The sequence below is a fragment of the Centruroides sculpturatus genome, unplaced genomic scaffold, assembly GCF_000671375.1.
Source record: "Centruroides sculpturatus isolate CEXI.00-Female unplaced genomic scaffold, Cexi_2.0 scaffold491, whole genome shotgun sequence".
In the NCBI taxonomy this organism is placed as follows: Eukaryota; Metazoa; Arthropoda; class Arachnida; order Scorpiones; family Buthidae; genus Centruroides; species Centruroides sculpturatus.
In genome coordinates, this window is record NW_019384702.1 from 532098 (window position 1) to 557663 (window position 25566).

Consider the following 25566-nt stretch of genomic DNA (forward strand, 5'->3'; position numbering starts at 1 on the left):
AAATTTTTCTCCGTTGCGTGTCGCTTCGCGTTGAATTTTCGTCGATGTTAAGCCTAACGAAGACTATTGTATCGTTAAAAATTATTTTTTTATTTTATACGAACAAAATAAATATATTGAAAAATATAAAAACAATAAAAAATTATACTTCAGAAGTTAATTTAGTATCAAAAACGTAAAATATTTGAGTAGCCCAAGACATAGCCAAAGATTGCAGCGCCACAGCACTGGTGAAAATTTAAATTTGCCGACTGGAATTCTATCGGATGATTGACTTTCGGATAATCGACGCTCTACTGTATTTACAAAGTTTCGTATAAATCGGTTCAGTCGTTCTCACATGATATTCGAATAAACGGTCAAGCAGAAAGACTGGCATACGTGAATTTCCTTGTATACTGTACATAAATATATGTTTGTACGTATACAAGTAAATTTTTCGATAATAATTGTCAAACTGGCTCCATAAGAGGCCATCCTAAGAGTCGATAATTGTCTACGGGCCGTAGAGAAATTTATTATACGATGGGCAATTATTTATTGTGACATAGTTGCCAGACTGCAATTTTTAATCATAAAAGAATCATCATGTATAGTTAATCGGGGCCTCCGACCCTTAAGTTTTCCACATATGGTCTCGATTTTTACTTTTCTAACTCCATTCTCGAGATTAACAGAAGACAGACATGCGAGCAGACGGACGACAGTAAGAATGTATAGGTATACAATTTGAAAATTGCAGCTCAATAATATATAAGATCTAGCAGCTGGACCTTTTTTCGTACGGGTATTTAAAAAAGAAACAAAAAATTGTAATACATTTATATATTGTAGAAAAATTGAATTGAAGTTAAGAAGAACGCCTACGATCTTCGAACACGTTTTTTTGTTTCATTTCAAAAATCGATGTTTTTGTGAGTATCTTTTAAAATTTTTAGGCTAATCCGCTTTACTACTCGCTTCTCAATTCTCCGCCATGATGGAAAATAACGAATTGCCTGCGCGATCACGTGATGTGAGATCTTCTAGCTTGAGTTTTGTAATTTATTTTATTTTTATTTTATTTATTTTTTGACATTTGTGAGAAATTTATAGATTGAAATTTAAATAATATAAACCAACGATAAAAGAAAATATTTTAATAAAATATTGATAATATTTAAATCAACGATAGACGGCGCTATTTAGTCCACGTGGACATGTGGAATGTATCCCCGCGTTTTACGGGATTCATTTTGTATTTATTTTAAGAATTAATAACTCAGTTCTGTGAATTAAACTAATATAATATTTTGATATATTGAAGTTTCTTTGAAATTTCTCGTAAATCTTAATATAAATTATGAGACAATTAATTAAAGTGTTCATAATTTTATTAAAAACTGGCTGCCATCCTACGGTTGTTGTTTTTTATCATCTTAAAGATAAAATTTTAAAGTTTTTTTCCCAAAAAATAATAAAATTCTATATCTGAAGGGTTAAATAAAGAAAATAACTAGTGAACGATGCGGCGCCATTGTTCGTGCGCCTAAGAATGGCACTGAAATGAAGGAAGATGGGAGGCCAAAAGTGGCTGAATGGATAAGGCATTGAACAGTGGTGGAGGGTTCACACCTCACCAAAGGGTGGCCACGTAAAGTTTTCCGGGTTTCTTTACGTGCCTAATACCTAAATTGGAGTCTTTTTTTTTAAACTCTTTCCGCCTTGTGGGCACTAAGAGGGCCTCTTTTTGCAAGCCCATTATGGGTTCGGCCAGGCCCACAATGGGGCTGCCTTTTAAACTCTTTCCGCCCTGTGGGCACTACTCTTTTTGCAAGCCCATTATGGGTTCGGCCAGGCCCACAATGGGGCTGCCGGGTGGTGAGGGACGGGGCCCGATATATGCGAACGGACCACCCTCGAAAAATTCCTGAGGATTTTTCGACCTGTTCGGATTCGAGCCCGGGTCCCCAGAGCGGTAGGCTGCCACCTTCACCGTTCGGCCATCTGGCCTCTTAAATTAGAGTCATTCTCACATAGCAAATACTCTCAAGAGGCACTCTTTTTGCAGACATTACAGTATTCTTGTTAATGCAATCAATTCTAATGACCACAGAACATTCGCGTGACTATAGAAATGGCAATCAGCGAAGCGACACGATCGTTCACTTACCCCAGAACGATTTTGAACCAAATTAAAGAGCTACGCGACCGTTCGCTTCATTAAACACCCAAACGACATTTTGACTATTTAATAAAATTTCTCTTTTTTTCTACCAAAGACTCAATTAAACTTTCCCCCTTTTTACAAACAGAATAGCAATTCTATTGTACTTCTTGTAGATGACAAAAATACTAATCTTATTAACTTTGAAAGAAATTCAATATTTCATTACAAAAGACCTATTTTGTAGATAAAAATCTATTGTCTGAAATTCGAAATGTTCCTCGAGAGAAATGGTTTATTGAACTCGTACTAACTTTCGTCATATTGAATGAATTACATCTCCTATAATTTTCTCTTCTGATGTATTTAATTAAAGTATTTATTTAACTTGATTAAATATTAAACAAAGCATCCTTTCACGGTCGCTGATCTATCTCTTCTTTTCTTTGTTCGATAGAAAAGAATTCCGGTCGAAAGAAAATACACTCAAAAATGTATTATTTTCGGGATAAAAATAAATATTTAATTAATGCATTAAATTATATTTAATAAAAGATTTATTGCTTTTTTATTTTGTTACAGTGAAATAACATTAAAAAAATTTTTTTTCTTTAACGAATGAATTTTTGCATAAAAATGTAAATGCAAATTTACTTTTCGCAATTACTTTTTTTTTGAAAATTTCTTAAAATTCGTTCGTAAAAATTTTCTAAAATTTCTTAAAATCCTTTAAAATTTGTTTTACAAATATTAAATTATTCATTTTTCTTCATAAAAAAATGAAGGAATGAGTTACTTCACATATAAAATTTTCATTTTATATATTGATAAATTCAATACAGTGTCTCAAAGATAAAAAAATAAAAAGTTTTAAAAGATTTTCGGAATTACTATGATCGATTTATTGATTAGTTAATGCGAGTTTCCAGCACGTTCGAGCTATATGATCCACTACTATTACGCCCATTATGGGCGTTCCCGACCTCAATAGGAGCACAATGAAGGGTGGTAAACGATTTCAATCCATGATAAATTAGGGGGTCTGTATCAAGTTCGAACCCGGATACAATTCCACTCAGTGTCAACCGATTGGAATTAGATTGATGTGATAAGGCAACACAATACAAGAGCGATCTACCAAGGCATTTTCCTCTTGAATGGTCTTTTTCTGGGAAACTAGTCTTATTTAGGTGTCAGATAAGTGTAGAAAACTCAGATAGCTCCAGTAGGCTCAAATCCACGACCCGTACAGTGCTTTTATTCAACCGGTTAGTGGTTAGCACGCTAACAGCAATCGATCTGTATTCTTATGAATGAACATTAGAACAATTGGGTACGTTATTTTCAACTTGTTCTGTTACAACTCGCTTGAAATCTCTAATAACTCGATTGTTTTGTTAAGTTATGACAACGCAACACTTGGGCGATCTGCCTAGGGGGAATAACTTGCGGAGGTATTTCTAAGGGTAACTAGCCCCTATTTGGGCGTTCAAAATGTGGAAAAACCCGAAAAACTCCACGTCCTGGCAAGGCGCAAATCCACGACCGAACTCCCAGTGTTCAGGCTTGGCCACTCTTAAGCTCGAAATAATGTATACATATATATATAGTTTATTTCTCTTTTTATAAATAATCAACGAGGAGAAAATTGTTTAACATGCGCTATACTTTGCATTTTATTACTTGTACAGTGTTCGCCACAGTGAAAACAAAAATCAATTTTCTCTGCTAAAATCTGTTTCTAATATTGGATTGTAAGAATTATCTCATTTCACCTTTGGCGGAAAAAATAAACAAATATTTAATCAAATTGAAAATTTTATTATAGAATTTTAACCTTTTGATCTGAATTCCCTTTCCATTTTTTTTCTGTCAGAGAAACCTAAAAAAAAAAATCAATATTGTCTTTCTAATGCCCAGCACAAATAAAATTTTCAAAACATTATTTGTTACATAACAGTTTGAATATGTCCATGCAGGTCTTCTTTTAAATTGTACAACAATCTTGATACAGAAATTGCATGTATTTTATAGATAATAGTGATAAATGTATTCCAATGTATAATAAAATACCTGTATTTTATAAAAGGGGTTATAGTAAATTTCTATTAAAACACTAAAAATTAAAAATTGGTATAAAGAAACTTGTATATTCTGTAAATTATAAAAAAAAGGAGTGTAATAAAATGCAATTAAAACTGTAAAGTTGAAAGATTTGTAAAAGAAAAAAAGGAATAAAACTAATTAAAATCTTTAAAAAAGGCATAATAATCAGTGATGAAGATTGCTGTAAAATTTAAAAGAGGACCGATGATGGACATGTTGTCCGAAATGCGTATGAAAAACCAATAAAAACTTGTATATTTATCTTAATTGTATTCTTGTATGATTCGTTCTCTCAAGCAATTTTATGCTTACTCATAACAATTACAACGAGAACAAAAGACAATCCAGTATTATTTCCAATACTTCACTGTAAATATTTTCAATGTATCAATTGGGGTGAAGAACAGGGAAGACCACCCCCATATTCCCGGTATGTTGCCAAACATTAGTCTCTTGGACATCCAGACTTCAATATTGACAGACTTCCATAAATTAAAGAAATGTTAATTTAATGAAAATTATGATCAAGCCAGATGAAATAATTTAAACAATAATATTAATCTGTAATTAAATTTATATACAAGTTTATAGGTTACTATATCTCGGGCATTCTCCTTCGCTGTTGCTATGTCACTTTAGCTGAGTCGATGCACTCCTGAAGAAGCACATTAGCAATTAAACATTTACAATGACTTGCCACCATTTAGATGATCATTTAAATTTAAATACTTGGTAATTAAATTTTACATTGAAATCTTAGTAATTATTAATTACCAGCTTCAGATCTATCAATAGAATAGATGGTGGTAGACTTAGATTAATGGTTTCCGAGGCTTATTTATATGAAAAATGGTAGTCTAGATCTTAAACGGGCGTCATTTTACGAAAGTTTCTTAAAAATTTAATTAATTTTCAGTAATCCTGTAAAATACAATTAATTTTATAAAGTCGAAAGAACAATGCAAGTTTTGTTAACTTAACAGACTTTTTTTTCCTACAGTTGTTTAATGTTTAACTTGATAAATATTAATATTGTAGCATATTTATTAAACGTTTAAATAAGTATCTATTAATTTTATTATTATTTAACTATAGAAATTAAAATATTTTAATAAAATGTCACCATACATTTTCTATAAATTCAGTNATTTAAGTTAATGTCAAGTAATTTTAAACATTGCAATTAACACTTTTGCAACGTTCATATTTTTACAAAATTCTCTCTATTTCGTATCAAAAATGTTAAATTTATAATTTATAAACCTAAATTATTATGATTTAATTCCATGCCGTATGCTGTGTTAGTTAAATATTATTTTCCCCGCGATTATATGTAACAGGGGAAGTATGACGATCGTCAAAAATAACCTTCCCCGTAAGATTTTATTTTTAGGGCGCCTTAAAACGTCAAAAAATACCCCAAAACTCGGGTTTTTTTTCCTGTATGTATGATTGTTAGTCTGTGTGTGTGCATGTATATGTATGGGAACATGATTTTGTTAAGCCACTTTGAAGCTTAATAACTCCTGTGCCTTTTGTCGAAAATTTCTAAAATTTTGTAGGGAATTCATGCTATCAAATATAAAATTAATATAAAGTAAAAATAATCATATTTTTTTTACTTGTAATAAAATGAAAAAGTTGTAAACTTAAAAAATTATTATAGAATATCATGAAGCAAACTAACACACGTGTCCAAAACTCAAGGACGGATGACATTTGTACGTGAATAGAGAAAACTGTAGATAAATGCAGACAAATATGGCAAGAATTGTATTACTCGACGGATAATACAGGGTAATACACAACTTGTAGGATTTTACAAATCGAAGCAATAAAAGTGTTTGATGAAAAAGATACATACAGCAGTTGGACATAGACGGAGAATGTATAGAAATTGCTTACCAATACTTAGAGAGGCCTGTCATTATAAAATATGTCCACTTGGTGGCGTTGTGAGCGCTGCATCTCGAACTGAGATGCAGCGCTCACAACGCCACCGAGTGACTTTTTCTAGCTATCGTCACTAGCAATTGTAAGTTTTAGACACGTGTGTATTATACAAAACTGTTTCTAAACGTCTGAGAAATTGGCATTTTAAACTTTACATACGATAACATCTTTTAAAAATTCTATATTTTATACATTGAATTAATTATTTTTAATTAAATTTTATTCACGAATTTTAAATTTTAATACGATTTTAATTACATTGTCATTAAGAGTGCTTAACTATTTTTAATTGATTATTATTATTTTAACTAGAAGGAAAATTATCATATCAATGGATAAAAACGGTTGTAAAATATGGAAAAGTTCTACTTAAAAAGTTATAAAACTTCTTTATCAGCTAAATTATCATTCGAGCATCATTACTCAATGTTTTTATTGGGAATTTTAAAGGAAAATGTGTAATTAATATTGCATTAGTTGAACATTTTTATAACTGTGCTTCATAATTTAAACTGTATAAATAGGTAATATTTAATTAATATTCAAAACTTAATACAGATTATTTATGAAACATCTATTAAAACAATATATTTATAAGAATCACAATGAAAATTTAATTAATATTTTATTTCAATTTTTTTTGTTAATGTGTTAATTAAGTAAAATGATATGATGAATAATAAAAGAAACTCTAATTATTTTTTAAAAAAAGCCAGGGCCTATGAGAGTTAGTATGAGACACGTGAGTAGATAAGATTTCTACCTCTTCTCTGGCCTCTTTAGTTATGTTTCGTTTTTTTTTTTTTCTTTGAACAAATGAAATACGCATAAGTTTTCTTTATTAATAAAAAACAGTCTTAAAGATTCCATTTCCTAAAAAAATATTAAAGATTAAATACAAATAAAATCTGATGTCTTCACACATCCTTTACAACTATAGGAACACAATTAACAAAAGTAGAGTAGACCTTTCTTTTGAGCCTCTGATCTGCTTACGAATATGTAAACTGATTAAATTCTATATTCTGTTAGTAAATATAACATTAATTTTATAGGAGTAGTGATTATGAGCCCCTAAGTTTCCTTTGAAACAGGGGAAAACTTAGGGGCTCGTAGCGAACACCCAAGACTCGAGTGCTGCCACTTTTTCATAATTTTTAAGGATATTAGCAATTAAAACTGCATTGTTTCTCACTTTTTAGACATTTATTTATCATATTTGACTTTTACTGTAGAGTAACACTATATAATAACACAATAACCAAGTGGAGCATAACACCAAAATCCAATAACATATAAGAGCGAAGTCTATGATTTAATGGAACAGATATATATATATATATATATAAAATAAAATATACAGGGTGGCTCAAAAGTAAGTTAACCATTTTAGAACCTGTTTTATTTTCTTAATCGTAGTATAAGTTTTATATTGTCAAACTTACCTAAAACTGAGTGGTTAGCTAACTTTTGGGCCACCCTTAGATTCTATATGAACGAAATTAATCATAAAACAGTTAAATTCTATATTAAATTTCTAATCTCTAATTTCTAACATACAAATGTGCTGTTAACTATATAATAAATCTACTTTAAATATATATATATATATGTATAAATATATATATATATTTTTTTTTTCTTTTTATTGTTGATTGTAAAGAGAAATGAATGGTCTACTTCCACTTGGAACGATTTCTAAGTCACGCTAATATCTTAGTTTCAGTCAAAATTGGATTTAGCTTAATAAAATATTTCATCCAAGTTATAGTAACGTTATTTTTTATGTATTATATATCTTTAGCGTTTTGAATTGGAGTTAGTCCAATTTACAAATTATTCATTTCGTACCAACTCTGTTATGATGTTATCTACAAATGAATAAAATATCACAATAAAATACGACATTCATAAAATATACTTGTAAAAGTCATAAACATCTCGGAAGATAGGGGGGAAAAGGACAGATGTTTCAAATAAATATTACATAATTTTCGATACGAATTTAAAGTCGGATGAAGAATAAATTCAATAAAAAATCAACACTAAATGCGAGTAAATATAAATTGTAATGTTTTTTTCCTTTTTTCTGTTTTTTTTCCACGTTATTTTTCCTATTCGATGGATTTAATATAGAAATAACCTGCCTTTTCTATGACTATAATATCGTAAAAACGACTGAAGTGAATGAGAATTATGTGCAATGTACGATATGTATTCTGTATACAGCTTTTATATGTCTTTTTTCACTTCATTTTTCCTCGTCCAAACTTTATGATCTACCCGATATGAGTTCACTATATTTTTCTTTATATTATTAATTTTAAATATTTTCAATTTATAATATATTTAAATTTCGTTTTCCTTGTTTTTTCTGGGGGTGGAGTTAGTATTTTTAATTTAATTTCTGTTTGTTACAACGTTACAATTTTCAGAGCAAGTAGACCTGACAAATCAATACATTATCGATTTTTCTTATATGAAAAATTTAATTTGTCTAACTGTATTATTTATCATAAATGACGCTATACAAATAACCACAAATTGATATCATAACTTTCTTATTAATTAATTAAAATGAGCAGAAAGACTTAAAAAAATATATTAAAGTCTAGGGTGATCGATAAACATACGTACTTAGTTAAGATGTAACATGTCATTATTGAAAATTTGCAGGCTGCTTCTGTGTGATTCTTAGTTACACGTAGAAAGACATCTTGATTATCGCTGTTTCGTGTCGAGCCGATACACCCAAACAGTGGCAAACTAGTTAGCATATTTTAAAAGTGCCACGCACTTTGGATGTTTGGCGATATGTTGCCACAAAGCGGTATTAAATGCTGTGACTTCAATTGATCGATTAATACAAGACCGTTAAACAGAGCGTGACCATGCGGTGACTATTTAAGTCTCATGACTACAGAGGAAATGTTGGCGGAAATTCCCCACTGCCAAGTCTCGGCACGAACTGAGATGTTTCCGATTTCCTGCCAAATTTACCGTGAAATATTATTATCCTAACTGAATTTTCAATCCAACAATGAGTATGGTTTACTATTTGGGGGGAGGTAAGATGCGTAAGTTATTGAAGATAAGATAAAAATTCCGGTTATATCATCTGAAACTATAACAGTACACTAAATCCTGATAATAAATCAGTGGCATCGTCAAGTCATCTTTCATGTCTAGCGATTCTCACGTTTGATCTTGTTTCTTTTTTTATACCTTTTCTTACTAATCTATTTGTCTTGTTTAGTGACTCGGAAATGGAAAATGTAATGACGTCATACAAGTAATCTACTTAGTAATTTTAATGAGATGTGACCATTTACTTATATCTGCGGAGAAAAATTACACGTTGGCACTGTACATTTTATCATTTCATCTGTCTTTATTTAGTTTTCAATCTTTTTCTTCCCTCTTCTTCTATTTTTGCTTTGTCAATATGTACTACTTAAGACACTGGCTCATTGACGCTCTTTTTTTTAAAATGATATGGAATCCGTTAACATGTAAGAAATTGCTTAGCCAAGCAATTACATCTATTTTACGTTGTTTAATGGTTCATCTATCTTCCATTTGATAAAGTAATCTAATTTATTTGTTTCTTTAGTTTATGTGCCAACTGTTTAATAGGTTTTTGTGCCATTTTGTTTGTTTCGTAATGAGAAAATACCAATTTAGATAGAATGCAATCAAAATTATATACATATATATATTGTTTGCTAAGTCATATAGCATTCATTACAGGCTATTAACAACCTCTTAAATTAATATATATTTATATATACTATAAAGCCGAGAAATATTAACTGTAATAAAACAAATTTATTGCATAATTTTAAGTCGTTCATAACTAAAGCTTCTACTCCTACTTAGTTTGGAGCGCCATTACTTGAATTATTTTGGATGTACGAAGCTTAATTTGTGTATGTATTCATTATTTTTTCACATCTGGAATGTAAGGAGCAACATAAAATATATCTTATTAATTCATCCAAATTTAAATATATTCATTACAGCATAGTTGATCTTCACTTGAATCTTCAAAATACTTGTTAAAAAATTACTNTTTTTTTCCCAAAAAATAATAAAATTCTATATCTGAAGGGTTAAATAAAGAAAATAACTAGTGAACGATGCGGCGCCATTGTTCGTGCGCCTAAGAATGGCACTGAAATGAAGGAAGATGGGAGGCCAAAAGTGGCTGAATGGATAAGGCATTGAACAGTGGTGGAGGGTTCACACCTCACCAAAGGGTGGCCACGTAAAGTTTTCCGGGTTTCTTTACGTGCCTAATACCTAAATTGGAGTCTTTTTTTTTAAACTCTTTCCGCCTTGTGGGCACTAAGAGGGCCTCTTTTTGCAAGCCCATTATGGGTTCGGCCAGGCCCACAATGGGGCTGCCGGGTGGTGAGGGACGGGGCCCGATATATGCGAACGGACCACCCTCGAAAAATTCCTGAGGATTTTTCGACCTGTTCGGATTCGAGCCCGGGTCCCCAGAGCGGTAGGCTGCCACCTTCACCGTTCGGCCATCTGGCCTCTTAAATTAGAGTCATTCTCACATAGCAAATACTCTCAAGAGGCACTCTTTTTGCAGACATTACAGTATTCTTGTTAATGCAATCAATTCTAATGACCACAGAACATTCGCGTGACTATAGAAATGGCAATCAGCGAAGCGACACGATCGTTCACTTACCCCAGAACGATTTTGAACCAAATTAAAGAGCTACGCGACCGTTCGCTTCATTAAACACCCAAACGACATTTTGACTATTTAATAAAATTTCTCTCTTTTTCTACCAAAGACTCAATTAAACTTTCCCCCTTTTTACAAACAGAATAGCAATTCTATTGTACTTCTTGTAGATGACAAAAATACTAATCTTATTAACTTTGAAAGAAATTCAATATTTCATTACAAAAGACCTATTTTGTAGATAAAAATCTATTGTCTGAAATTCGAAATGTTCCTCGAGAGAAATGGTTTATTGAACTCGTACTAACTTTCGTCATATTGAATGAATTACATCTCCTATAATTTTCTCTTCTGATGTATTTAATTAAAGTATTTATTTAACTTGATTAAATATTAAACAAAGCATCCTTTCACGGTCGCTGATCTATCTCTTCTTTTCTTTGTTCGATAGAAAAGAATTCCGGTCGAAAGAAAATACACTCAAAAATGTATTATTTTCGGGATAAAAATAAATATTTAATTAATGCATTAAATTATATTTAATAAAAGATTTATTGCTTTTTTATTTTGTTACAGTGAAATAACATTAAAAAAATTTTTTTTCTTTAACGAATGAATTTTTGCATAAAAATGTAAATGCAAATTTACTTTTCGCAATTACTTTTTTTTTGAAAATTTCTTAAAATTCGTTCGTAAAAATTTTCTAAAATTTCTTAAAATCCTTTAAAATTTGTTTTACAAATATTAAATTATTCATTTTTCTTCATAAAAAAATGAAGGAATGAGTTACTTCACATATAAAATTTTCATTTTATATATTGATAAATTCAATACAGTGTCTCAAAGATAAAAAAATAAAAAGTTTTAAAAGATTTTCGGAATTACTATGATCGATTTATTGATTAGTTAATGCGAGTTTCCAGCACGTTCGAGCTATATGATCCACTACTATTACGCCCATTATGGGCGTTCCCGACCTCAATAGGAGCACAATGAAGGGTGGTAAACGATTTCAATCCATGATAAATTAGGGGGTCTGTATCAAGTTCGAACCCGGATACAATTCCACTCAGTGTCAACCGATTGGAATTAGATTGATGTGATAAGGCAACACAATACAAGAGCGATCTACCAAGGCATTTTCCTCTTGAATGGTCTTTTTCTGGGAAACTAGTCTTATTTAAGTGTCAGATAAGTGTAGAAAACTCAGATAGCTCCAGTAGGCTCAAATCCACGACCCGTACAGCGCTTTTATTCAACCGGTTAGTGGTTAGCACGCTAACAGCAATCGATCTGTATTCTTATGAATGAACATTAGAACAATTGGGTACGTTATTTTCAACTTGTTCTGTTACAACTCGCTTGAAATCTCTAATAACTCGATTGTTTTGTTAAGTTATGACAACGCAACACTTGGGCGATCTGCCTAGGGGGAATAACTTGCGGAGGTATTTCTAAGGGTAACTAGCCCCTATTTGGGCGTTCAAAATGTGGAAAAACCCGAAAAACTCCACGTCCTGGCAAGGCGCAAATCCACGACCGAACTCCCAGTGTTCAGGCTTGGCCACTCTTAAGCTCGAAATAATGTATACATATATATATAGTTTATTTCTCTTTTTATAAATAATCAACGAGGAGAAAATTGTTTAACATGCGCTATACTTTGCATTTTATTACTTGTACAGTGTTCGCCACAGTGAAAACAAAAATCAATTTTCTCTGCTAAAATCTGTTTCTAATATTGGATTGTAAGAATTATCTCATTTCACCTTTGGCGGAAAAAATAAACAAATATTTAATCAAATTGAAAATTTTATTATAGAATTTTAACCTTTTGATCTGAATTCCCTTTCCATTTTTTTTCTGTCAGAGAAACCTAAAAAAAAAAATCAATATTGTCTTTCTAATGCCCAGCACAAATAAAATTTTCAAAACATTATTTGTTACATAACAGTTTGAATATGTCCATGCAGGTCTTCTTTTAAATTGTACAACAATCTTGATACAGAAATTGCATGTATTTTATAGATAATAGTGATAAATGTATTCCAATGTATAATAAAATACCTGTATTTTATAAAAGGGGTTATAGTAAATTTCTATTAAAACACTAAAAATTAAAAATTGGTATAAAGAAACTTGTATATTCTGTAAATTATAAAAAAAAGGAGTGTAATAAAATGCAATTAAAACTGTAAAGTTGAAAGATTTGTAAAAGAAAAAAAGGAATAAAACTAATTAAAATCTTTAAAAAAGGCATAATAATCAGTGATGAAGATTGCTGTAAAATTTAAAAGAGGACCGATGATGGACATGTTGTCCGAAATGCGTATGAAAAACCAATAAAAACTTGTATATTTATCTTAATTGTATTCTTGTATGATTCGTTCTCTCAAGCAATTTTATGCTTACTCATAACAATTACAACGAGAACAAAAGACAATCCAGTATTATTTCCAATACTTCACTGTAAATATTTTCAATGTATCAATTGGGGTGAAGAACAGGGAAGACCACCCCCATATTCCCGGTATGTTGCCAAACATTAGTCTCTTGGACATCCAGACTTCAATATTGACAGACTTCCATAAATTAAAGAAATGTTAATTTAATGAAAATTATGATCAAGCCAGATGAAATAATTTAAACAATAATATTAATCTGTAATTAAATTTATATACAAGTTTATAGGTTACTATATCTCGGGCATTCTCCTTCGCTGTTGCTATGTCACTTTAGCTGAGTCGATGCACTCCTGAAGAAGCACATTAGCAATTAAACATTTACAATGACTTGCCACCATTTAGATGATCATTTAAATTTAAATACTTGGTAATTAAATTTTACATTGAAATCTTAGTAATTATTAATTACCAGCTTCAGATCTATCAATAGAATAGATGGTGGTAGACTTAGATTAATGGTTTCCGAGGCTTATTTATATGAAAAATGGTAGTCTAGATCTTAAACGGGCGTCATTTTACGAAAGTTTCTTAAAAATTTAATTAATTTTCAGTAATCCTGTAAAATACAATTAATTTTATAAAGTCGAAAGAACAATGCAAGTTTTGTTAACTTAACAGACTTTTTTTTCCTACAGTTGTTTAATGTTTAACTTGATAAATATTAATATTGTAGCATATTTATTAAACGTTTAAATAAGTATCTATTAATTTTATTATTATTTAACTATAGAAATTAAAATATTTTAATAAAATGTCACCATACATTTTCTATAAATTCAGTATTGATTTTTCATTTTGACATTTAGTATGGATTCCATTGTTTAAGTAATTCAGTGACCCATCAGATAAAACCACTGAACACTGGTAGCTGTGGTGTCGGGTTTGTGCCTAACAACAGGCAGGCCACATAAAGTCTTTTAGGTTTTCTTCGTGTATCTAAACACCTAAATTAGGTGCCAGTTCCCTCCACGTAGAAAGTCTTCCCTGGAGACACTCATCCTTTGCAGATTGCTCATGGTTGCATTGCCTTATCCCATCAATCTAATCCATGTAATTCAATTTAAATTAAACAAAGCATAACTGTATTACCAATAAATCACACCAGGGATCGAATTTAATCTAGATTACGTAAATTAGTACACGAGTTTTAGGGATTATGATAAAATAATTTTAAAAATAAGGCAGAAAAACATTTATCTTTTGGACTGCATAAAAATATAATCGATCGGAACAAATTTACCTCCACTTCTTCCTTTTCTAAATCTCTCCAGTTTAATAGTGTTTCTGTAGTTGTAGTTCCATTTAATTCACGTAAAGGATATATGACGTGGCCGATGACATTATATCTTTTACCACGATCGTTATCGTATACGGTCAACTTGATTGCTCTTTCGTTTAATGTGCGAACGGGTATCTAAAAATAACAAGTTTATAATGATGAAATATAATTGAAAGTAAACTAAAACAAAATGAAAATTTAATCAAACAAACACCTGAAAAATAAATGTTTCTTCGAATCGTGGATTACATGTTTTCTTCTTTTGTTTCGATTGAAGATATCTTCTCTCGTCCGGCATCAGTGATATTCTGAATTAATAAAGAAATTGGTAATTAATTAATTATATTTAGTTAAATTGGATTTTGCAAAATTAATTAATCTTATTTTTCTAAGTTTTAAAGTATTTTTCATGTTGTCAAATCGAGTAATTGTTTTCTTGGTGCTCTTTCCACTTTAAGGGTCTTTTAAATCACATCCATCGTGGATTCGGCCAGGCCCACAATGAATGATGACAAACGAGGCCCGACATATTCGAGATGGACCGCCTTTGAAAAATTCCTGGTGTTGTTCGCCCGGATTTGTTCTCGAATCCCCCAGAGCAGTAGATTGAAGCTTTACGCGATTGCGATGACATTATATAACACAGTAAAACCTGCATATACATGAATTACACGGTACCAAAATTTTTCCATTTTTTCTTTAATTCCTAAAAATCTTTTTCCATTTCTCATTGGACATGTTTTCGGCTTATAGTAAAATTTAACGTATAAAATAATTCCGTTTCGAAATTCGTACGGTTTCCGTTTTAGACAGATTATATTGTATTTTAAATAACACAAATTTATGCAGTATATTTTATATTTAAAGTTTCAATATTCTATATTGACTAACAACAAATAAACAGTAAATAACAGCTTTCTACATCAGGTAATAGCAAATAGCAATTCTTGTCGCAAAACGTAAGCGCCATTTTACATTAATCTTGACATATATTTATGAAGGCAGAATGGCCAAGAGGATAAAAGCGTTATCCAACCTCTCCCGGGACCGGATCCAGATTGGAACTTAAATTTTCACGGACAATTTAATCCGAATGTCACACCACTCACCTACTGGCCTCTTAGTGCTCAGACGGAGAAGAAAATGATACAACTTATAGACATAATTTTTATCTCAATTATCAATTCATTTTAGTAAAATCAAAAATATCCTGTAAATACCTTAAATATTTATTGAACAAATTCTTACATTTTTCTTAAATTTATGAGTTAAATTATCTTATAAAATATTTTTCAAGAAAATGACCAACCTGACAAAAGGATCACAACAATTTATAGAACCGCATACTCTAGAAGGAAGATTTTTCACTTTAATCAAATGAACTACTAGACGTTCTGAGGAAGCATCATACTCCACACCGAACCATATACGTCCCTTGTTACCATCCGGAAAATATATTTCTTCTTCCGGTTCCTCCAGTCCAACTTTATACAATTCGGGATTAAGACCACCGAGTAAAGAAGTACCTTTAGAGAATATTAATGATTTAATAAGATATGTGTATTATTAACTTAACTTTATAGTAAAGTGCAACTGTACCTGGGAGTCCTCCTCCTTCCAACAGAGCCAATCGTGCCCATAAAGATACATCTGGTGAAGATCCGGATGATAATGATACAGTATCCACTGGACTGGGTAAAGATGTTACAGCTGTTGTGATATTTGGAACAACGAAGTCTATTGATCTATTCTGACTGAAAGCATTATAATTAATTAATTTAATAATTAAATTAACTGTAAATTAGCAAATTTTATATAGAAAATTACTAAGTTTTTGTTCATAGACTATTACACACGTGAAGAACCTGGAAAACTCCACGTTGGCCAACATCAATTACGTGTTCAATAGTTTTATCCACTTAATCACTAGTGGTTTATTGAAAAATATGGATTAACATGTTTTTGCCTCAAGGAAATTATATTATATGCCCCAATTATATTATTATTCTCAATAAAAATGCGTAAAATTCTGTAAAATGTCAGTAGATATGTGTAAAAAAATGAAGAAAAATTTCCTATTTTACAATCGATTTACATTAAAATATGAATATATTTTTTCAAGAAAAAACACACCAAATTCATAAATATGTATGAAACTAATATTATGCATCATTGCAAATACAAATAAATAAAGTCAACACAAGAAATACATCAAAGAATAAATGATAGATTATGATAACGCCTGAATTTCTAATATTTAAGAATGCGTGAAAATTCTGAATTATTCATAACTATTAATAGAATACATTATTGAATTAGACATTCCTACTGAGAATTCTCTATTTACTTATTTCAATATTTACTAAAGCTTTAAAGAAACTGAAAAATAAATTATTGAATTATAAAATGAGTTATTTCGAATCATTAGAAATCTTTAATTTAAATAAAATATTCTTTATGAAAATAATTAATAATAAGCCATAGTGTAAACACGCAAATTGTAATGTAAATAATATCAAATTATTATTGAGAGAGAGATAGGATTTTCAATACAGTATAGCCTCGATTATCCGACTCAATTGGGGACTGGGGTTGGTCGGATAATTGAAAAGTCGGATAACCGAAAAGTATGAAAAAATCCATTATTAGTGTAGTATATTATTATATCCCATGTAATTAGTATATTAGTATATCGCTATTAACCTACTTCGCGTTGAATTTTCATCGATGTTATGCCTAACAAAAATTTTTTAAAATAATAATCGTCGCTATTGTATCGTAAAAAATTAGAAAATTAAGCCTCGTTTAAATACTGGCTCCCTTTCATGGTCAAATGAGTGAGGCCTGCTAAAACACGTAAAAATAATATTAAAGTAGCCAAGACATAGCCAAATATTGTAGCGCCACATTACTAGCGGACATTTGAAATTTGCCGACTAGGACGGTCGGTTAACCGAGGTGTCGATTAATCGGGAGTCGGATAATCGAGGCTCTACTGTATTTTAAGAATAATTTCTCAAAATATGCTTTGAACTAAAAGAAAAAAAAAGTACTAAGTAGACTGTTTATAAATTTATATGAGGAAATAATGATAATATAAGAGGCCTTTCTCCTTCACAAAATAATAATGGAGTACAGTAGAGTATCGTTTATCCGAATCTATTGGGCACTGAGGTTGTTCGGATAACTTATTTTTCGGATAACCGATTATGTACGAAAAAATATAACCTATCCCGTGTTGAAATTTTTCTCCGTTGCGTGTCGCTTCGCGTTGAATTTTCGTCGATGTTAAGCCTAACGTATACTTTTTAAAATAATAATCGTGGCTATTGTATCGTTAAAAATTATTTCTTTATTTCTTACAAACAAAATAAATATATTGAAAAATATAAAACCCAAAAAATTTATACTTTAGAAGATGATCTAGTATCAAGAACGTTCGATTCAGCACGACACAGTCCTCAGAAAAACACCACACAAAGGTGCCAGTGCTGCCAGCTAAAAAACACACACCAATAAAAAAAAATATTGGAGTAGCCCAAGATATAGCCAAAGATTGCAGCGCCACAGCACTAGCGAAAATTTCCGACTGCAATGCTTTCGGATAACCGACTTTCGGATAAACGACGCTCTACTGTATATGTTTAAACTATCTTTGAGAATAGAATGAGGCCTCTCTTAACGTGAGGCCCTAAGCTGTAGCATGTTTAGGCTTTAGGGGTGGTTGGTGGCGAGGCCTTCAAACTATTTTTTCTAGGTGTCAAAGAACATTCATGGCAAATTTGATGCGAATATGTTGAATAGTACAGAACTTTTACCTAATACGTACAGTACATACATATATATATATATACGGTATACATATTTTGACCTTTATGTACAGTACTGTACATAATTGCTTTATAGTTATATAATAAGCACGAAGGAAGTTGAGTGTAGTAAAGTATATAATTAAGTGTTTTGATATTACGATTTCTTTAGTCGTATTTTCTAAATATTAATATTCATTAAAGTTTCTTACGATTTATAAATATACTTTTTAAAAAATTACATTAAAGTTAAATTATATTTAAACCCAACGAAGAAGTAAGAAATGACAATTCGGAAAATAACTTCTGCTATTTTTATTAAAATTTATTTTATTTATAGTCATAAAATTATTCAAATTTTGAAATTTTATTTATATCTTTAAATATTTATGAACGTTTCGAATAGTGTTATAACTAAACTCGGAACATGCTAAATAAAATAAATGTTGTAGTTTTATTAAAAATAAAATTCAATTAAAACGGAATTTATTTCATTTTAATTGAATTTTTCTTTTAAAAAAATTTGCAGTAAATAAAAAAAATAATAATAATCTTCCAAAGTAATAAATATAAATGGCATTTTTACTTCTTGAGAGACGAAACGAAAAATAATAGGGCAATAGTTTGATAGAAAAATTTGTTTCGATTGCAGTTGTAGACGACATTTATGATATTGTATCGATTTCAAGAACTTCTGGTTCTAAAAAAATATCTTTTTTTTTTAAAGTTATAAAACATAAAATTCTTAATTAAAATCTTTCCTTTTGATATAATTACAGTTACAAATCTACTATTTAGGGCCTGGTTTAAACAACTTAAGACCTCGCTTTTAGTATTACAATATTATAACGTTCAGATCAGTACAGAGTTAAATTATTGTTAATAAAAATTGCTTATTTGCTAAGAACTTCTTATGTTATAATTTGGGGATTGGATTGGATTACTACAGCGTTTTCATTAGGTGTGTAGTCGTAAATTAAAAAGTTCCAGGGCTTTAACCTGCTCCCGAAATTTGAATCGCAACTGTCAATGGAAGAGCCACCGTCTATGAAGTTTTATACGGGCATAGAGCATTTTATGGCTCAATATCTGCAAAATTAATTAAATGCACCTGAAATAATCTATATATTCGTAGCCAGTGCAAAAAAAAATTGTGCAAGAAATAATTTTCTTGTTTTGGGCCGAGGAACAAGTCTAAAATTCAACCTGGATGTTTACAAAGTACAAGGACTTCGCCCTGCTTTAAAAAAAGTAGAAGGGCATCATCGCCCAGGTACACTCTGGCATGACTAAATTACTGGTTTTCATCTTTTTTTCTAATAGTGGCACTCGAAATTTGGTATTTTATGTGACACTCCTACTTCTTTATCAATGCAGAGATACTTTTAGCAATACACATAAGAAGTATTATAGTGCTACTCAGCACTGCACTTCGCGGCACCCTAGGATTCCGCGACACCCGAATTGAAAACCACTAGTGTAATAACACAACACAAAATATGGGAGATGCCGNCATTTTTACTTCTTGAGAGACGAAACGAAAAATAATAGGGCAATAGTTTGATAGAAAAATTTGTTTCGATTGCAGTTGTAGACGACATTTATGATATTGTATCGATTTCAAGAACTTCTGGTTCTAAAAAAATATCTTTTTTTTTTAAAGTTATAAAACATAAAATTCTTAATTAAAATCTTTCCTTTTGATATAATTACAGTTACAAATCTACTATTTAGGGCCTGGTTTAAACAACTTAAGACCTCGCTTTTAGTATTACAATATTATAACGTTCAGATCAGTACAGAGTTAAATTATTGTTAATAAAAATTGCTTATTTGCTAAGAACTTCTTATGTTATAATTTGGGGATTGGATTGGATTACTACAGCGTTTTCATTAGGTGTGTAGTCGTAAATTAAAAAGTTCCAGGGCTTTAACCTGCTCCCGAAATTTGAATCGCAACTGTCAATGGAAGAGCCACCGTCTATGAAGTTTTATACGGGCATAGAGCATTTTATGGCTCAATATCTGCAAAATTAATTAAATGCACCTGAAATAATCTATATATTCGTAGCCAGTGCAAAAAAAAATTGTGCAAGAAATAATTTTCTTGTTTTGGGCCGAGGAACAAGTCTAAAATTCAACCTGGATGTTTACAAAGTACAAGGACTTCGCCCTGCTTTAAAAAAAGTAGAAGGGCATCGCCCAGGTACACTCTGGCATGACTACATTACTGGTTTTCATCTTTTTTTCTAATAGTGGCACTCGAAATTTGGTATTTTATGTGACACTCCTACTTCTTTATCAATGCAGAGATACTTTTAGCAATACACATAAGAAGTATTATAGTGCTACTCAGCACTGCACTTCGCGGCACCCTAGGATTCCGCGACACCCGAATTGAAAACCACTAGTGTAATAACACAACACAAAATATGGGAGATGCCGAAGCTAAAGTCTTCCATGAAAAACTGGCCCGTTTAGCAATCAAACAAGTGAAAAAAACCCGAAATCATCCACCGGCCGGCCTGTTGGCGAGGCACGAACCCGCGATCAACTGTTAGTGTTTAATAGTGTTATCCACTCGGTCACTAGTGAGTTACCTGGGGCCACAATTATTGTAAATCTGGTCTTGCCCATTTAATTTATAATAATAAGTTAGAAAAAAAAATTTCAAGTTTTTTCTATCTGTGTACAGTACATTAAATAAGATATTTTCAAAATTTACAATAAGATTTTCTTATTTACATTTAAATGATAAGTTTTTAATTAAAAATGATGATTTTTTATTAACTTAAGAAAAATTCATTTTTTNCAATTTATTATATATACTATACAACAACTATAATATTTAACTTTGTATTTATACGATTGAAATCGTGGAATAATGTTATTCAAATATGATTTCATCAATTTCAAGCCCTGTTTTTGAATACTTTCACACACCGTGTCGTATTTTGTCACCAACTTTTAGACACCCCCTTATGCTGACGTCACATTCGATCTACCACCACCGGACATCACCGATATTTTCAAAATTTACAATAAGATTTTCTTATTTACATTTAAATGATAAGTTTTTAATTAAAAATGATGATTTTTTATTAACTTAAGAAAAATTCATTTTTTACTGCAGGTTATACGAATCGATTGATCTCATTATCCTGGATATTCAGATAATAAGAATTAAGTTATCCTTTCAATCGACCAACACGGAATTTAATTAACAGATCTATCAATGGTGCACATGAAGTTCTTCCTAGTTTTGTCCACATCGAAACAATATTGTGAGTTAAGCATAACGGATTGATGAAATTATTTGTATATATATAGTACTGTTTGTTAATATATATATATATATAAAAGAGACGCGAGAATTTTCAAATGAAATTAAAAATTCATATGTTTGAATAAAGAATGACAATTGGAATGGCTGTTTTCACTTTTATTATATTTTATAAATAATTTTTTATGCGAAAAATTTATTAGGAAAAGTTTTTATTTAAACTTTTTACAATTTATAAAATTTTTAAGTGAACAATTTGCATGCATTCTCCTCGGAGGATCTCCCACGTGTCGCTTGCACGTGTTTTATTGTATTTTCATTGTATTTAATATGTAATTGACATTTACATAATTTTAGCATAAAATAAATTTATTATCCTATTTTATTAATCTTAAAAAAATGTCTATTTGATCAATTTTTTTATTCTGATAGCCGAATGGTCGAAGTGGTGAAGATATCAGTTTGCCAGTTTGGGGAGTCCGGGATCGAATCCGGGAGATCGAAAAACCTCAAAGACTTTTTGGGGTTGGTCCGTTCCGGATATTTGGGGCCCCATCCTTCACCCTCCGGCCATTCCGATTGTGGGCCTGCCGAACTCACAAAGTCTTCGAAAGAAGGCCCTCTTAATGTTCAGAACGAAGAGTCAAAAATGAAAAAAAAACATTATACAATAAATTCTTCTATGAAAAGTAAGTTATATTACTTTATTTTTCATAGAAAAAACTTGATAATTTTATATTAAGAGCAAATGTTTATTTACATTTTAATTTTGGATTGGAAACCTGACAAATGATCGCTTTCGGGTTTTTCGTAATTATTTATCATTGACTGAATAATATATTTTGAATTCTTTATAAATTTATTTACTTGAATGGCCATTTCTCTTTCCATTCGTGACATATAGAAATAATTAATCAACTAACACTCAAATAATTTAATTTCCTCTACACTTACATCAATGGAGCACTTTGCAAACAGTCAGTACTCTAGGAATGTTCGATTCTGTAATAATTTCTGTAAAATAATTTTATTCTTCTTACATCTTACAATATCCGTAACAGAAATGTATATATATAGTTTTCGTATTCAATGCCAGCTTAGTAGAGATTTTGGTATTCTTTTAACTAAGTATAACTCGAAATCGAATTGTTTGTTGTTTTTGCAACGCGACTCGCGGGTAATCAGCCTTCCGGGAGAAATTTCTACGGGAATTTGGCCTCTATTTTAGGTGTTACAAATGTTAATAAAATCCAGAAAACTCCAAGTGGTCAGTCCGATGAAGAGGCGCGAAACAGTGCTCAGGTGTTTCATCCATTCGGCCATTGGTGAGTCCGAAATCGAATTCTAAAGCATTAAAAATGCTTGAACGAAACCATGAGAAATTGTATAAGAAAATGGTAAAATCATCAAAAAATGATAGATCCATCAAGAACAAAAGAACTGCTTATCATAAATTGAATTACTTATTATGTTCTATGGAGGATTTTCAGTGTCTTATAGAGTTCTAACCACTCAAAATAGGTTACCATTACCGTTCAATTTAAATTTATTGTAAAAATAATGTATCTTATCACTTATTCATTCCATTAATAATTTAATTAATTAGAAATCCTCCAAGTTCCTGATAACCTCGAAAATAGAAAAAAAAAATAGAAGAAAAATTAATTAAAAAATATTATATTGAACTAAATCTTACTTGATGAAGTTAAAACAGTAAACTGTGAATTTAAATTATAAAGCATTAACAAATTTATTTTCAACTGTGTTTTAATTATTTTGTACAATGTCAATATTCCGTCGTTTACTTAATGAACTTTCTGAATAAAATTCTATTATAAGGATAGTACATTTATAATCAATAAACAAAGCAGATAAATAAATCTCCTGTATTATATAATATTTTTATAAATACATAACATTATAATAAACTTTTGATTATTATTTTAGAAATTCTTGTTTGTAAACACTGAATTTCCAAGTTTACCGATAATGTTATTAAATTGAAAACAATTTAAAATTCTGTTTGATAACACATTTATTAAAAGTTTAGAATATTCTATAAACTTCCTTGTTAATATTTATATAGTAGACATTTGAATAAGTAGAATTTATGTTAAATTAAATATCAACAAATAAATTAATGCATAGTTTAGAAAATGCAGAAATTTCAAACAATTTGTAAAGATAATTTAAATTTAATGTTAACAATTTACATACTAAATTAATCTTAAACATAGTCCAATTTATTATATATACTATACAACAACTATAATATTTAACTTTGTATTTATACGATTGAAATCGTGGAATAATGTTATTCAAATATTATTTCATCAATTTCAAGCCCTGTTTTTGAATACTTTCACACGCCGTGTCGTATTTTGTCACCAACTTTTAGACACCCCCTTATGCTGACGTCACATTCGATCTACCACCACCGGACATCACCATCATCATCCGTTAGAATCTGTCACACATCCCCTTCCCAAGTGAGAACCGTCATATTTGAATGACCCGAATGAATAATAAATATATACATATCTTTATTTCATTATATTTATTTTAACATTTATTAAGTTGTACAGAATGTAATTTTTCTGAAAATTTTGTTTAAAAAACGTAGTAGTAAACGTTAGATCAGGTAAAACGTAACGGCATATTCCAGATAATTTTTTGGTCGTGGTAGAATAAAGCAAAGTAGTATCATTTGAAATTAAAACATATTCGTTCTCTGATTGGTTGGGAATGGTGAAATGAACAATAATAGGCGTGATCATTGAAGATTCCAGTAATTTTATTTGTGAACTTCCATCGCATTATAATATTTACATTGTCATAAATGTTAATTATTTCAAATTAAGAATTACACTAATATACAAATACACTTCGTTTTACGACCACTCATTTTCTAATTCCTACTTTTCTAAATTGATATTTATTTTTAAATTATGGCTGCATTAAAATATCGTATTTAAGTATTTTTAAGTAAACATTTACATATTGTATTATAAAATTAAAACTAAAATTTAGGAATTTAATCTTATAAAATTGGGCTTATGAAGAGTGAAATGGCCTTATTTACGACGACAGTTTGCAAATTAAATTGTAAATGCCGAGAATTGTTATATTTAAAATTAACGCCTTTCACTTTTTATAATTTAATAAAATAAATATATATAATTATATTTAGGGATGGATTTATTTTTTGTAGTATTTTTTTTTTATATCGAGAGGAGTGAATTGGATTTATTCTTCATATTACTTTAACTTCTTTTAGATGACAACACAAATTGCATTATAGACAAAACGGACAGTTTTGTCTTAATCGATTGAAGTAAGAATAAAGAATAAAATTTACTTATCAGATTTTGATATAATTAATGAAAACGAAAATCATGTGAAACTATATCGATTAATTTCGAACCCGAATCCTCAGCACTTATCGAACCAGAATCTTTGATATATACTGACTTTATCAAATTATATTCTAAGTTATTTTGACCTTAATTTCCGATTACATATACCAGTGGTCGAATGGATAACACCACTAAACAATGGTAATTCGTAGATTTGTGCCTCGCCAACGGGCTACCACATGAAGTTTTCGGGGTCTTCTTCACGTTAGTAACACCTAAATAGGGTCAATTTCCCATAGAAACTCCTGTCGAAAGATCGCCCACGTGTCGCGTTGGGCGTCCGAAAAAATCGAAAAACACATGTAAGGCTTATAAGTATTATATAATATACGGGAGCAGTGCTATATGGAGTTCTGCTAAGTAGCGCTACTCCCGTAAAGAGATGTTAAATATTACAAAAACAT

At 30.3% G+C, this 25566-nt stretch overlaps 1 protein-coding gene across 1 annotated transcript in view; it reads right to left on the bottom strand.

The window, feature by feature from the left end:
* The window catches only part of LOC111627582 (synaptotagmin-15-like), a gene marked incomplete at its 5' end in the record, with an annotated part of 24263 nt that extends 7855 nt beyond the window's left edge, over window positions 1–16408 (bottom strand). Inside the window, 4 exons of the mRNA XM_023371173.1 lie at window positions 14542–14789; window positions 14869–14962; window positions 15964–16180; window positions 16254–16408. Coding sequence (XP_023226941.1) covers window positions 14542–14789; window positions 14869–14962; window positions 15964–16180; window positions 16254–16408 — 714 coding nt within the window. The remainder of the gene's footprint in view (window positions 1–14541; window positions 14790–14868; window positions 14963–15963; window positions 16181–16253) is intronic.
* Window positions 16409–25566: the final 9158 nt, after the last annotated feature.